The sequence below is a fragment of the Atheta coriaria genome, unplaced genomic scaffold, assembly GCF_025399875.1.
Source record: "Atheta coriaria isolate IRGN ID8LTWV9N9 unplaced genomic scaffold, Caltech_Dcor_3.1 hic_scaffold_7_pilon, whole genome shotgun sequence".
In the NCBI taxonomy this organism is placed as follows: domain Eukaryota; kingdom Metazoa; phylum Arthropoda; class Insecta; order Coleoptera; family Staphylinidae; genus Dalotia; species Dalotia coriaria.
Window position 1 is genome coordinate 10,949,391 of NW_027045449.1, and position 13,507 is coordinate 10,962,897.

General features: G+C 38.0%; 3 protein-coding genes across 3 annotated transcripts in view; all 3 read left to right on the top strand.

Moving 5' to 3' along the window:
• The first annotated feature begins 28 nt into the window (after nt 1-28).
• On the top strand, nt 29-2,848 carry Orc3 (origin recognition complex subunit 3). Its single transcript, XM_065308780.1, is given in 8 exon segments — nt 29-222; nt 278-421; nt 479-647; nt 650-962; nt 1,093-1,366; nt 1,425-2,315; nt 2,374-2,567; nt 2,652-2,848. Coding segments are annotated over 8 exon segments (2,112 nt in total). The 5' UTR covers nt 29-198; the 3' UTR covers nt 2,755-2,848.
• A 2,954-nt stretch (nt 2,849-5,802) lies between these two features.
• On the top strand, nt 5,803-8,414 carry byn (T-domain transcriptional activator brachyenteron). Its single transcript, XM_065308783.1, is given in 5 exon segments — nt 5,803-6,236; nt 6,585-6,737; nt 6,740-7,309; nt 7,364-7,582; nt 7,649-8,414. Coding segments are annotated over 5 exon segments (1,533 nt in total). The 5' UTR covers nt 5,803-6,208; the 3' UTR covers nt 8,212-8,414.
• Nucleotides 8,415-9,228: 814 nt separating this feature from the next.
• The window catches only part of Blimp-1 (PR domain zinc finger protein 1), a 31,333-nt gene continuing 27,054 nt past the window's right edge, over nt 9,229-13,507 (top strand). Inside the window, exon 1 of the mRNA XM_065307685.1 lies at nt 9,229-9,417. The gene's annotated coding sequence lies outside the window, so the exon portion shown is untranslated. The remainder of the gene's footprint in view (nt 9,418-13,507) is intronic.

Below are 13,507 nucleotides of genomic sequence, written 5' to 3' on the forward strand. Positions count from 1 at the left end.
GGTATTATTAAATTTAAAACTTTTAAAAACTTATTTAATGTTTTTGAGTTGAATTTTCATTCATAGAGGTCTCTTCAGTCTTCAAATAAGAATTTGCTTGGTGTAAAAGCGCGCGAAATATATCAGAAAGTATTCAGGTTATTTTTGTGTAGTGTTGTGTTGTGTTGATTTTAATTTGTTAATTTATTTTATTTAACAATGGAAACTGTGTCTGTATCAAAAGTAAGTATATTTTAAGTAACTTCTAATTATATTTTATCTAATTATATTATTTTAGGGTGTTTTTGTGTTTAAAAATGGCTTCAAACCTGGAAGAAAGCATAAATCTCGAAAGTCCATACAAGAACAGTCTTTATTTAATAATGAACTATGGTATCAATCATACAAAACTCTCTGGGGGAACTTAGAACGCAAAATACAAGTAATATTTTATTAATCAGTTGGTTATCACATCTAAATGTCATCTAAATATTTTCAGATATTAAACAGTGAAATGTTTTCCAATGTCTTAAGCAGTTTGATACATTTTGTAAAGACATCATATAAAAAGAACATGACTGAGATACCAGCTGCAACATTGCTGACTGGTATCAATATGCCAGATCATGCAGCTCAGTTTTCTACACTTTCCAATGAAATAAAAAGTCTATATCACCACATGTTGTCACTCTACATTCACAGGATTGTAACAATTTGAAGAATTTAGTGGAGAATATGATTAATCAGCTCATCAATGATGAAGACTTGAGTGAGGATGATGAGGAGATGGAAATTAGTGAAGATGAAGATGGAAAGAAGAGTAAAGTGAAAAAGATTAAGAAGAGTCAGTGTAGTTTTGCAATGTTGCAATCCTGGTATGAAGATCTTGATTATGGATGTGATAAGAAGATTTTAGCTATTATTATTCCGGATTTTGAGAGTTTTAATGCACATGTTCTACAAGATTTTATTCAAATAGCAAGGTAAGTGAATAGTATTTAATTTTTAGTTGTTTCTTTACGTTTGTGGTTGTCATAGCAACCTTTCAATGAGCGCACAAAATAGGTTACGTTACCAACACATGATTTTGTATTTTTTTCCTATTTATTTCAGTACTTATCTTAATATTTTACCATTTGTGTTGATATTTGGTGTCGCCACATCACTATCCGCCCTGAATAAATCTATGCCACATCATGTTTCTTCAAAAGTGAACATTCAAGTATTTAACTCACAGCCATCGACAATTTACTTGAATAATATCCTTGAGGGCATCTTTTTGGCTGATGATTGTCCATTTCATTTGGGTGGGCGCCTGTTTGCGCTGTTTTTGGATGTGTTTTTGTTTTATGACTTTTCTGTGACTGGTTTTATTCAAAATTTCAAGGTATTTACTTTATTTCTCTCATACGAAAATATAAATTTTAATATAGAATATATTTTAGTTTGCTATGTTGGAACATTTCAGTCGTGGTTCACACTTAGCTTTATGCACAAATAGAAAACAAGTCAGAAAAGTTCTAGATTCTTTTGAACACGAAGATTTTGAAAATGTACGTCGTAATTGTCTCTCATTTCGGAGTCTTGTTGAAAGTGAGAGTCCTAAAAACCAAATAAAATTACTAGATGATGATACATACTTTAGATCTGTACTAGAAAAACATTTGAATGAAATTTTCTTGTACATGAATAAATTGCATGTGTTATTGAGAGGATTAAAAATATTAGTTGAAGACTTACCAAAAACACCTCTTGGGAAACAAATAAGAGAACTCTACATCTTGGCAACTTCTAAAGACATTACAACGTTGACAGAATTCAAAGAAGCTTTTCAATTGTTGAACTTCCAATCAAAAGATGAACTTGCACTCAAAATGAAAACATTCATCCAAATGATACTCAATGAACTGAAAAACAATTATGAATTGAATACAGAATTCTATGAAGAAGTTTCCACAGACTTAGTAACATTATTAGAAGATCTTTTGGATAACACATCAATAACCACAATTGAAGATGACGACGAAGATGTTTCAATGTCCGAAGTGCATAATATAGTTCAAGTTAATGGAAAACTAGACAGGAAAGCACTCAAAGAACAATTATTTCAACGGTCTCAGAGCCTAAACGTGCCAAAAATGAACAAATACGAGAAATCAAGAGGAAAACTAGTAAATTATTTGGAAAAACTGTATGAAAATCATCTTAAACAGCCAAGGGACTATGTATTTTATGAACTATTCTTTTTTAATGATGTTTCCATTCAGAACAATATCATTGGATCACATAGGAGTGCAATTCATACAGCACTCAATGATCCAGCTTCTTATTTACATGTAAGTTTAATAAAACATCAAGAAATAATATTTTTATCATTGTAATTCTACGATTTAGTGCGGATGTTGTAAACTTCCGAACATAGACAGCATTTTGGATACAATGCCGGACATTTGCATTGCGTACAAGTTACATCTTGAATATGGTAAAATGATTAACTTGTATGATTGGTTACAATCATTTCTGTCTATTTTGGATCCTATCAAACCAGATGAAGACGTTGACAAAAGAGAAGTTGATCCACGTTTACAGTATCCTTTAATCTTTAACATAACTTAATTTATGTACTGTTTTTTAATATTTTTTTGTGTTTTTCTTAATTTTTTAAACTTTAGAGCGCGTTTTACGCAATGTGTCGCAGAACTGGAGTACCTTGGCTTCGTGAAGAGCTCAAAACGTAAAACAGATCACGTGGCTCGTTTAACATGGGGTGGTTAAGTATAGAATTGTAAAATTGTGTATAAAAACCAAAAAGTAAGTTTTATCGTCATTCCTCGGTATTATTGCACTCATTACACTTTTATAATTGAAAGCGCAGCGTTTACTATCCTCAATTAAATTAAGCATCCAATCCAGATCGTCTCGACGGTATTTATTACTCATACTTGAATAAAACAACAAATTCAAGTCAACTTAACTCTTAAATTTTACTTTTACGCAGTTTTCTACGTCATTATTGTTTTTTTTCACTGTGTTATGACTTGATTCTTGTTATTTGCAGTATTTTTCCATTCTATGAGTGTTTTGAAGAGTGATTGACAATAACAATATTGTACACTGTCTACAATTACCTAAGTTTACCGACGGTCGGCATCCAACCGTCCAGGTGTCGTAAACGCGCGTTCTGCGTTCATTGCATTCATTAATTATTTTTGGGCGCGCACATAAAACGCACGCAACAAAGGACAAAAAAATATCAACGGGGCGGTAGGCGAGCGACGAGTATCAAAGGTGCCGCCGACGGTGTCCAAGATCTCGAAGACGCATAGCCCAGATGCAATAAAGACATTAAACCGTTGTCGGTGGCTGCGCGGCTTCTGCCCGTGCGGCTTACATCCGCTTCTCTTCTTCTGTTCTTCTCCATGCTGTTCGCGCGATGAACAACTCGCTGTTTGTTCTTCGCCCTACGAGCGGCGGCGCGCTTGAAAGACGCCGCCGATTATTGCACTTGTTCGAACGCCGCTCGATTGGAGGGACGCGATTAAACCTGGAAATCTGATAATACTTGTTACGACTTGTAAGCGGTGGGCCCACCGCGACGCAAACAGAAAACAAGTGACACCATAGTCGCCATTTTGTTGGTGAATGGTGTTAAAACTTGATTAATGCGTGAATTTGCTATTAATTATCGCGAATGATTGCTAGACGCACGTTTTATTACCGGTGCGTATAAAATTCAACCCACTCACTGACGGCCATCTTGAATTGAAGATTTGCAGTGAAAACAAACGCTTGATATGGCCGCAAGCGTTAATATTCATAATTTTCGTCATAATTGCCACTTTATTGACACATTATTCCAAGATGCAGTCATGGGAAACAAGGCAATTAAAAGGAAATATGCTAATAGATATAAAAAGCCTCTAAGTAAAATTTGCATATGAAGTTTTAATATGATTAACACAATATCGAAATTGAATTACGATATTAAAGAATATTTGGTGTGCGCGTTCGAATGAACTAAATTCGTGATTCACGAGCGCACTAATAGAAAAGCCTCACAAATAAATTTATTTTATTACACCTTGATTTTATGGCGCGCGAGATGTGCCTGCGCGTAAACAAATTTCCAAACAAAAGTGACGTTTTAATTTTGTTTTAACAAAAGTTATCATATTTTAACTTATGCTTTGCTTCCAATTAAAGCCGTGTTTTCATTGATGTTTAGAGCGTTTCGCCGGATTTTTCTCGCAGGTTTCTCGCCGTGTGACGTCAGATAGCAACCATTTTGTGCGCGCTTGAATGTTTACCGTGGTGCGCTGTGCTACGGTCAGTGTCGGCCTGTGCGTCGTCGTCAATGCGTCCACGTACAGTCAGCATAATATTTGACGAAACAATTAGCACTTGTCTACGTCTAGGCATTTGGAAGTAAAACTAATAGCGCGGCCATCTTGTCATTGTGCGCGCGCTTCGCGTTGCTCTCGCTGGTTGCGCTCGATATTGACATTTCACATTATACTAAAAACTGTTGTGTAAATCTAAACCTGTTACTAATTTGTTTTTAACATTTTTTGCTCCGCGACTGAAGTCACTTAAAATATGACCATAGATGAAACATTTCCATATCGCTTTGACTTAAGTCACTTAGGAGCAAGAAACAAAAATCCAACCGGAGCATAATTGAAAACACTTAAGACCACTTAAGGGTTGACAATGTGACAATAGACTTGTTTAAACATTAAAAACAAAAAACTACCTCTTAATACCTCATGAAACATTGTAGATTTTGTATATTTATTCGTGTGATTACGCGCAATGTACACATAGTTATTTGGAGGTTGCGGGGGCATCGGAGGCAGTATGGTTACTATGTGATTAGATATTAGTTAAGATCACACAAACAAATAGTGAAATGTAGGGGACGACGCGATGAGCAAACATTCAAAGTACGAAAATGTTAATTTTTTCGGCCAACAAAACAATTTTTGGTAGTTTGGACGTCATCTAACCTCTTCTTGAATATCAAATTGGAAAGTGTGTACCTAAGTATCAGAAAATTTCAAAAATCAGTCAAGGTTTTAACTTAAATTTTAAAACAAATTTTGTTTAATTTTTTTTTGTTTGGTTTTAAGACTCATCGTGTGGGTGGTCATTGGCCGCTTTGCACAAGAAACAAAAACGAACAAAAACTATATTACCCGCCGGTGAGTTTATTGCACACCTGAGTAATATTACTTTATTCCACCTGTGTTATAAAAATCCATCCTACTCAACGCAAAAAATCATTTATTTGTTTTGCAAATACATAATTTAGTTTAGTCGATGCATTATAACGTGCTAACTGTTAATTAATAGCGCGTTATTAACTAACGAGCGTGCTGATTGTGCGAAAATTGGAAATTAATGCCTTCCGAAACGTTTGTAAAAATAATTTGCATCTCCGCGCGCTCGAGCGTCGTAGGTGTTTACGAGAATTTCGGCTGCTGGTTTAATATTTGCCAAATTGTTAGCACAAAAATAAAAGCAATACCTCTAGATACTCATGATGAGTGTGGTTATGACCTTACAACCGGAAAAACCAAAATATAAATTAAAGGGTTTTTACAATACAAAAAAATTATTATTAATATCCGGTGAAAGATATTACTCAGTCTCAGGTATGATACGAGTACGAGTTGACCGACATGACGTTCAAGTCGCCGGGTTGCGTAGGCGCTGGACAAGCTGCGCATGCGTGAGTCACTTACGCGTTTAAGTTACTCGATGATTTTACGCGCGCGACCAATCCTGGACATTGGGCGTGTTCTGTTCGTGGAGCGCGACACCCAATGTCCAGATCACCACGGCGAAGATGACCGCGCGACGGCCGCGAGCGAGCATTTATCGGTTTAGTGTGAAATAACAACAAATAAGCGCGTAACACACGCCGAACGAAGACGCTGAAATTACCAATAAGTCACAGATTAAATTGTTATTATTAAATAATTAACGCACGCGTTGTGAATTGGAATAATCGACATCCTTCGCGGAGGATTCGTGAAGAACTGACTGGGAGCGTTGGTGACAGCGGCGCGAAGGTGCAACTTTACAAATTTGTGAAAATTCGTGCTTGCGTGTTGATTAAACTGTTAAACTGTGCAATTATTGCCGGGCGCGAATGCGTTCAAAGTGTTTCTAATTAACGTTAAGTACGACGACTGAATACTGAGTTTATCAGGGAATTAGTGTGTGAATGTTAGAGGAAATTCAGCGAATGGACGGTAAGATATTATTTAATAATCAAAAATTTTAAATTTAAAGTTTTTGGTTAAAAAATTCTTACCGCCATGTTTTTCTTCACTTTCCTTTATTTTGCTTCTTTCTGTGCACGTCCCACGTCTTTTCGGAAACCTTTGTACTCTCGATGTCCTCTGTCCAAGAATCTTCAGTCCGAGTGCAGTTGGTGTTTGCGCGCATGATCTCGTCAGGCACGTTCGCTGTTTGCTCAAGCTGTTAGCGCGATCATTAAAAACGCGATCCTTGTAGACCCGTTCAGAATTACACTGAATTCCCGATTTTACGATTTGTTTGCTGCATTCGAATGCATTCACCTGCAATGTGCTTTTCAGTCCCCCAAATGGCTGCGCAACACATTCTCTCGGCAGTCGAGTCGGAAATCTCTCATGGCGTACAGACTCGTCCTGGAAAAGGAGCAGATTACACTCCGGAAAGTGATCTATGTGTCACTTTAGACGATCGGGATCTATGGGTCCGTTTCAGTCTTTCACTAATGAAATGATTGTGACGAAAAATGGCCGCCGGATGTTCCCTGTTGTGAAGGTGTCTGTCTCTGGATTAGATCCGAAGGCAATGTACACGGTTCTATTGGAATTCGTGCAGATTGATCCGCATCGATGGAAGTACGTGAACGGGGAATGGGTACCAGGTGGTAAAGCGGAAGTCCCACCTGCGAATCCCATCTATGTGCATCCGGAATCTCCGAATTTTGGCGCGCATTGGACGAAGGAGCCGATTTCATTCGCTAAAGTTAAACTGACGAATAAATGCAATGGTAGCGGACAGATTATGCTCAACTCCTTGCATAAATATGAACCTAGAGTGCATTTAGTTCGAGTTGGAACTGAACAAAGAAGAATCATCACTTTTCCGTTTCCTGAAACACAGTTTATCGCTGTAACTGCTTATCAGAATGAAGAAGTTACTTCACTAAAGATTAAATATAATCCGTTTGCTAAGGCGTTTCTTGACGCCAAGGAACGACCGGATAGTATTTATAATCAAAGGGAATATGGTGGTACCTACGGGGACAATCAAATGCAATATGGTGGAAATTGTAGGTTACATTTTAAATTTTTTAGTTTTTGGGCTAATAAAGGTTATGTTTTAGATGGATCTTTATTTATCCCTCATCAAACTTGTATGCCGCATACAGCGAGTGGGGTACCATGGTCAGCATGTGAAAGGTACACCAGAAACACGAAGATGTACCAAGCTGCTGTGGCTTCCTGTGAGAAGTATTCTTCAGGGTCCTTGAAATCAAACAGGTCTTCTCCTTATACCTACCACAGGCCAAAATCGAACTCACCTGAAGGATCACCTCCAAGTGGTTAGTAAAAGATTTCTTTATTTATTTAAAATTGAGTTTTGAAGTTAATTTTTTGTATTTTTTCAGTTTATAATCCCCCGGAACACATTCAGCAACCCTATGCACCCTCACCACCAACAACCTACACAGCATGGTCAACCCTTCAACCCCAACCACCCATAGTCTCACCAGCACCCGCTGCAATCAATTGCTGGTCACTCACTTCCAGCCCACCACCTCCTCATCAACTAGCCGCTAGCAGTGCACAGACTACTCCGGAACAATCTCCAACCCATCACTTTCCCCAGTACCATCAACCAATTAGCAACATTGGTAATCTCACCCAGTTATCCTACTCCAATTATTACAATCAGGATCAAGTGACACCATACTCAACTCACTATCAAGCTGAGTATGTACCATTGGTGAATGGTAGTGAGATAGGGTATGCGCATATTGATCCAACTGGGGCGGCTGTCAGTGTGGAGCGGGATGATGGCAGTGTGGTGTATCAGGAAGTGGGACAAATCGAGCACGTTGAGCATATTGAGCGAGCGACAAGTGTGCGAAACGAACCGGAATCCCCGGCGTCCAATAGCAGTAGTACCAATGCGCAGAATGGGAATGAATGGAGTCATCAGCAATTATGATGATTAACAAGTCAAGTACCTACTACTTGAGAATTACACAAATTTATTTCAGCAAACAATTAAACACGCTATAAATCAATGTAAGTATATGAAGGATACGAGTTGGATAGGTTATTTTAGGTTAGGATAGGTTAGGTAGGATAGATAAAGAATGGATTGTATAAAATATGAGAAAATATTGATTATATTTGGTGTGAAATAATAAGAAAAGTCCTTTCCAAATCCTTATTACTTGAAATCAACATTAGTGTTGGGGAAACGTAGAAGTTGGTGTCTGGATATTTTACATGCACGACTTAAACCAAAGCAAAACCCGGAAGTGAGGGGAGGGGAGAGTAGGCCCTAGAGAACTGCGACTGGACTGCTGGACGACTCAGGCACGACTTAGCAAGAGACGCACTGCGGGCTGCCCTTTTATACCTGCGGCCGACCCTTAGAAAGTGGTGGGGGTAGGTGTCTCGTAGGGGTTACGTCGCTGTTGGCACGGAAACCTGTGAAAACCGGAGGTTTTCCTTCGTTATATGCCAATCTATACTTAAAAACATATGTTTTAATAGGGATTAGGATGATTTCCATTGAAAAATTGCTTTGATATTTGAATTTAGATTTTTTTTGCTTGGGTGGACATGTTTTGCCTAAGAGGCATTATGAGCTATCAGTAACCTAACTAAAATCAAAACTAATTGATTGATGTGATTGATTGGATACGTGATTTAATGAAAAACTTAAATAAATTTTTGAATTAGTTAAACTGTAGTGAGTAACTGTAGTGCTCTGTGTTGTTGATAATCTTAGTTAATACTAAAGCAGCTAGGGGGCGCTAGCAGTATCATTTGTTCGTTGAGCAGCAACAACTTTTTCACTTTAGTGCAGCGTTCGCGTTCGTGTTTATCGCGTCTGTTTTGTTTGTTTACGCTTGCACACAAAAATTTATAACACAACAAATGGCGAAATAGTTCTCAATATTCAAGTTCTTATAATAGTGGACTGTCATTTCCTACGAACAAGATGTTAAAATCACGGTCAAATCAAATAATTCGTATTTCATTAAAGTTTACGTGTGAAACAAACGTTCAGCATTGCGAATAACTATACACAAGTGAGTTCCAGTTCAGTCATTGTTTATTCCAACTGATAACAGACATCTACGTGCAACTAGTTATCATTTCAACTGCCGATACTTCTTCTAAAGGTCATCATTCTCAGGTACGTTTTCAAACGTGTTTAATTTACTTTGCCGTGCTGCTTTGCAGTCGCCGTTATGATTCCTTGGTTGCATACAGTCACTTCAAGCATTTTACATTCGCCCACAGAAAAATAACTCGCGTTGTGTTTTGTTTTGCTTTCAAGCAAATATGATAACAAGAGTTATTTGCATGAGATTATTTTAAGCAGTACAAATAAACCGTTAACTATTGGACTGTGTTATGAAGAAAATAGCACCGTGTTTCACTAATTTTTGCATATATCAAGATAAAAGGAAATACAAAATTAATAAATACTTGATTACTGCTAGAAAACCAGTGTAAACATATCTAAATGATAAGTCACTTGTTATTGAAGTTAATAATAATTCGACAACATCTATTTCTTCTACATACACTTGCAGAAAAGGTCGTATTGCTACGTTTTAATAATTTCCAACTGAAAGACGACTTGAATTCGTTTTGCGTTTTGTAGCGCAAAGTAAAAGGATGTGCTGCAGTCACGTACGACGCTCGGCGGCACGTCGCCGCCATTTGCGAATTCGGTGTCCATCGACAACCCGCCGCAATAACTCAGCAATGCGCACCTCTTGTGTCAAGCATCGACTCGATTTTCATTTACGCATTCGCCACATTTACCCGTCCAGCGTTGTTCATTCATGCCCGACTGTCAGCCAGTCGGCGTATGTGTGCGCACCATTGTACCGGAAATGCATTCTAATGGCCGCACAAGAAGTGCAACACACTGACACATATTCGCGCATTGCAAATGTCAGCCGAACGCCGTTAGACGCACACGAACCAACAACGTCCCAGTATTCCGCGCCACTGTTTGCACAAATGTCCACGCATCTGCGAAGAGCCGAAGACATTGTGCATCAGCGTTGACGCGTCTCACACAATCACACTCGTGAGTACCGAGAGCAAACTTCTCGGAAACCATTGACTTACTTTGACAGCCGCTGCGGAGTCTACTAGAAACTGCAGCGCATAAAAATCGCAATAAACACAATTGATTTGAGTGCAAACAATAACGCTAATCGTAAATTTAATTTATGTTTACGACGCCGGCCATGTTGTTTCATCCGGGTTCGACATAGGTTTTTAATTGCTACTATGTTTGGTAGGTACCTGCCTTAAATCTTACACCGTTAGGTCAGGTCCGTGAACTTAATGCGCTGCAAGAAAAAAAAATTAATTGAAAATTTTAAATTAAAACTCTCGACGGGTTTACGGAATCGTGACGCTGCAGGTTGTGCGAAATGCGAATTCTCGCCGGTCGCATATTACCCACCCATCAAAACGGTCCTTTTTGCAGAATTTAATCGAGGCGAGGAAAAAGTTAAAGTTTAACGCCGCCGACGTGCCGCGGTCGAAAGGAAAGGCGAACGCGAACACATCGCGGAGTTCGTTGTCCGTGCGCGGAGCGCGCTGAATAAAACTAACGGCGAATAAAAATTCGGGTGTGACGCTCACTTTCGAGGGCCATTGGCCTGCCAAACTGAATTCACACAAGAAAAAAATCTTTAAACCACCACCAAACATCATCTTAATTTATATTTAAGTAATTTTAGGTTATATTAAGAGGTTATGTTTTAATTTTCATTGCAAAAGAAATACGCGATGAAAAGTTTTGGAAAAGTTTTCGAAGAGGCATTCCGTGTGCACTTTTGCACCTTTTGTTGCGGTGCGTGCCGCGAAGAAAGAGAAGAATTAGCAATGAACTTGGCAATGCGCGCGCGCATTCGCAATGGCGGCCGCGGTCGGCAGCCGCGAAGGTAGGCCACTCGAGTTCAATGCCTTACTTTCATAACCACGGCCGTACAACACAATCTCTCTTACATCACTTGTACTACTAGCGAACGCGCGAATCGCGAACGCAAGCGCAAACACGAGCGGGGTCACTACCTTTTCGTTTATTGTGTTTACCTCCATTGCATTTACATTTATTTCCGGTTGTCAACACAACCACCATCATCATAATTTTACAAACATTATTTGAGGTTAGAATAGAATAAAATAGAATTTTGACAGTTGACAGTTGACAGAATTTTTCAAACATAACCAAAATAAATATTTATTTTTGTTTTTTTGGGTGGATAGATTGATAATTTGGTTATATTTTATGGTTAGGTGTTGTTTTATGATGTTTTAGTGTTGTTGGATTGTTGATTTGCTGATAGATGGCATTTTAGAGTTCAATGGCATGCGTTCGCGTTCGATTCCGTAATGTACTCTTCTTTTCTGTTCCGCCGCGGCGCGATGGCGATGGCAATGGCTTCGCGGTGCGCGAACGGTTGCAGGTAACTGGTACGACGAACGCGAATAACCCGCGAGAGCCATAACCTTATTCGCCATCGCGGAAAGTCGTTCAGCGAAGCAACGACCGCCGGCGGCCATCGCGCCTCAAGTAAACTCAGCTCTTCAGTGGCCACAAAGGACTTAAGTCAACTTGAATCAACTTAAAACTCACTTAAGTCCCAAACGCAAATCAAACACTCTTTAAAAACAAAATTTAAATCGTATATTTATTTAATTCTAACTATTCTAACCTCTAAAGTGTCAAGTTTAATATTTTGTTTAATATTATTTAACTCGATGATATTTATGCGTTAGGGCGTGGGTGAAAGAGGTCTGGCTGCAATGCAAATTCTGATTTAAATTCCAATGGTTAATGTCGTTGTTATTATGCGGAAACAAGCGACGAGTTATGACAACAGTGTGGAATTGTTGAGCGCACTCGGTGTGTGCAACAGCGTGGCAAGAAAACGGCGAGCAACAAAAGCGCTCGGTTTCCAAGTTTACTTCGGGTCAATGTTACACATTTCGCATGGTTTTATACAAAAAGATCAACGACATTCAAAGAATCATACATATTTAATAAAACAAAACACAAACACAATTATTTCCGCAATTTCTCAAAAACAAAAATTTTAAAAGATGTTTACTTGTGGGTTGAAAGTTGAGTAAAGGTAAAGTTTAAACAAAACCTTTTGTAGAAATACGAATGCGAAACAATTGGGCAATGACGCAACGCGTTTTATGTAACTACTTTTTAACCCGACACTCAAATCTTACGGTAATCATCATCGGTGTGGGTGTTGGGTTTCTTTTAGTAACAAACCTTTCTTCTTTCACTTCGCCTTCGCAGAGCGATAACTGTACATGTTGTAAACGAAGTGTTTTGACTTTTGACAGTTCAGAAATAATCATAATTTACTGTCGGAAAAGTAAATTGAAAAGAATCTGTAACGTATCTCTTGAGTTGTTTAAAATTTGAATAATCTTCAGGTAAAATCTTTCAAATCGTCTTTATTCCTACGTAAAATTGTTGTGTGGAGGTTCCGCTTTGATGATGATGCTTAGAATGTTATGTGAACGCAATGCGTTACCGCTGCGTGGAAGGTGGACAGTTATTTTTAAAGGAATTGTATGCAAAAGAAGCGAACGCGTTGTACGGTGCTTTTTTCGGGACCGCTATCCGCGAGCGCCGCGAGTTTACTTTCAACCGAGTACTGTTAGTAATAGCGTAGGTTCCGGCTATTTTTTTTCTTCCGCGCCTTCTTCAGCTTCGGGACGCGTTATGATATTTTATGATCTCTTGCGCGTTGAAACAAACACAGACGTGAACTGTACTTGATACGGTTAATTCATTTTCGGTACGGGATATGAAACAATACAGTAATCTTTATTGTTGGTAGTGGTTTTTAAGAAAAATTTGCGTTTTTTGTTATTTTTCGAAAAAAAAATTGAAATTTTGTAATTTTTGGAAGAAAAAAAAAAGAATTTTTGCCGTTTTTGTATTCTTCTGTATTGTGATTTATTTTTGCACTTGCAATATTTTTTTGCTCTTTTTAGGAGAAAAAACTAGAATTTTTCTATTTTTTCGAAGAAAAAAATTAAATTTGGAATTTTTTTGAGAAAAAAACCATGAATTTTTGCAGTTTTCATCTTCTTTTGCGTTGTCAATTGTCTTTCCAGTTACAAATATTGTCTAAAAACAAAATTTATCAAAAATTTTCAATATTTTCTTTAAATTTTCCAAAAAATTGTTTTTCTTTGCAAAAACTACAATTTTATGGATATTTTTA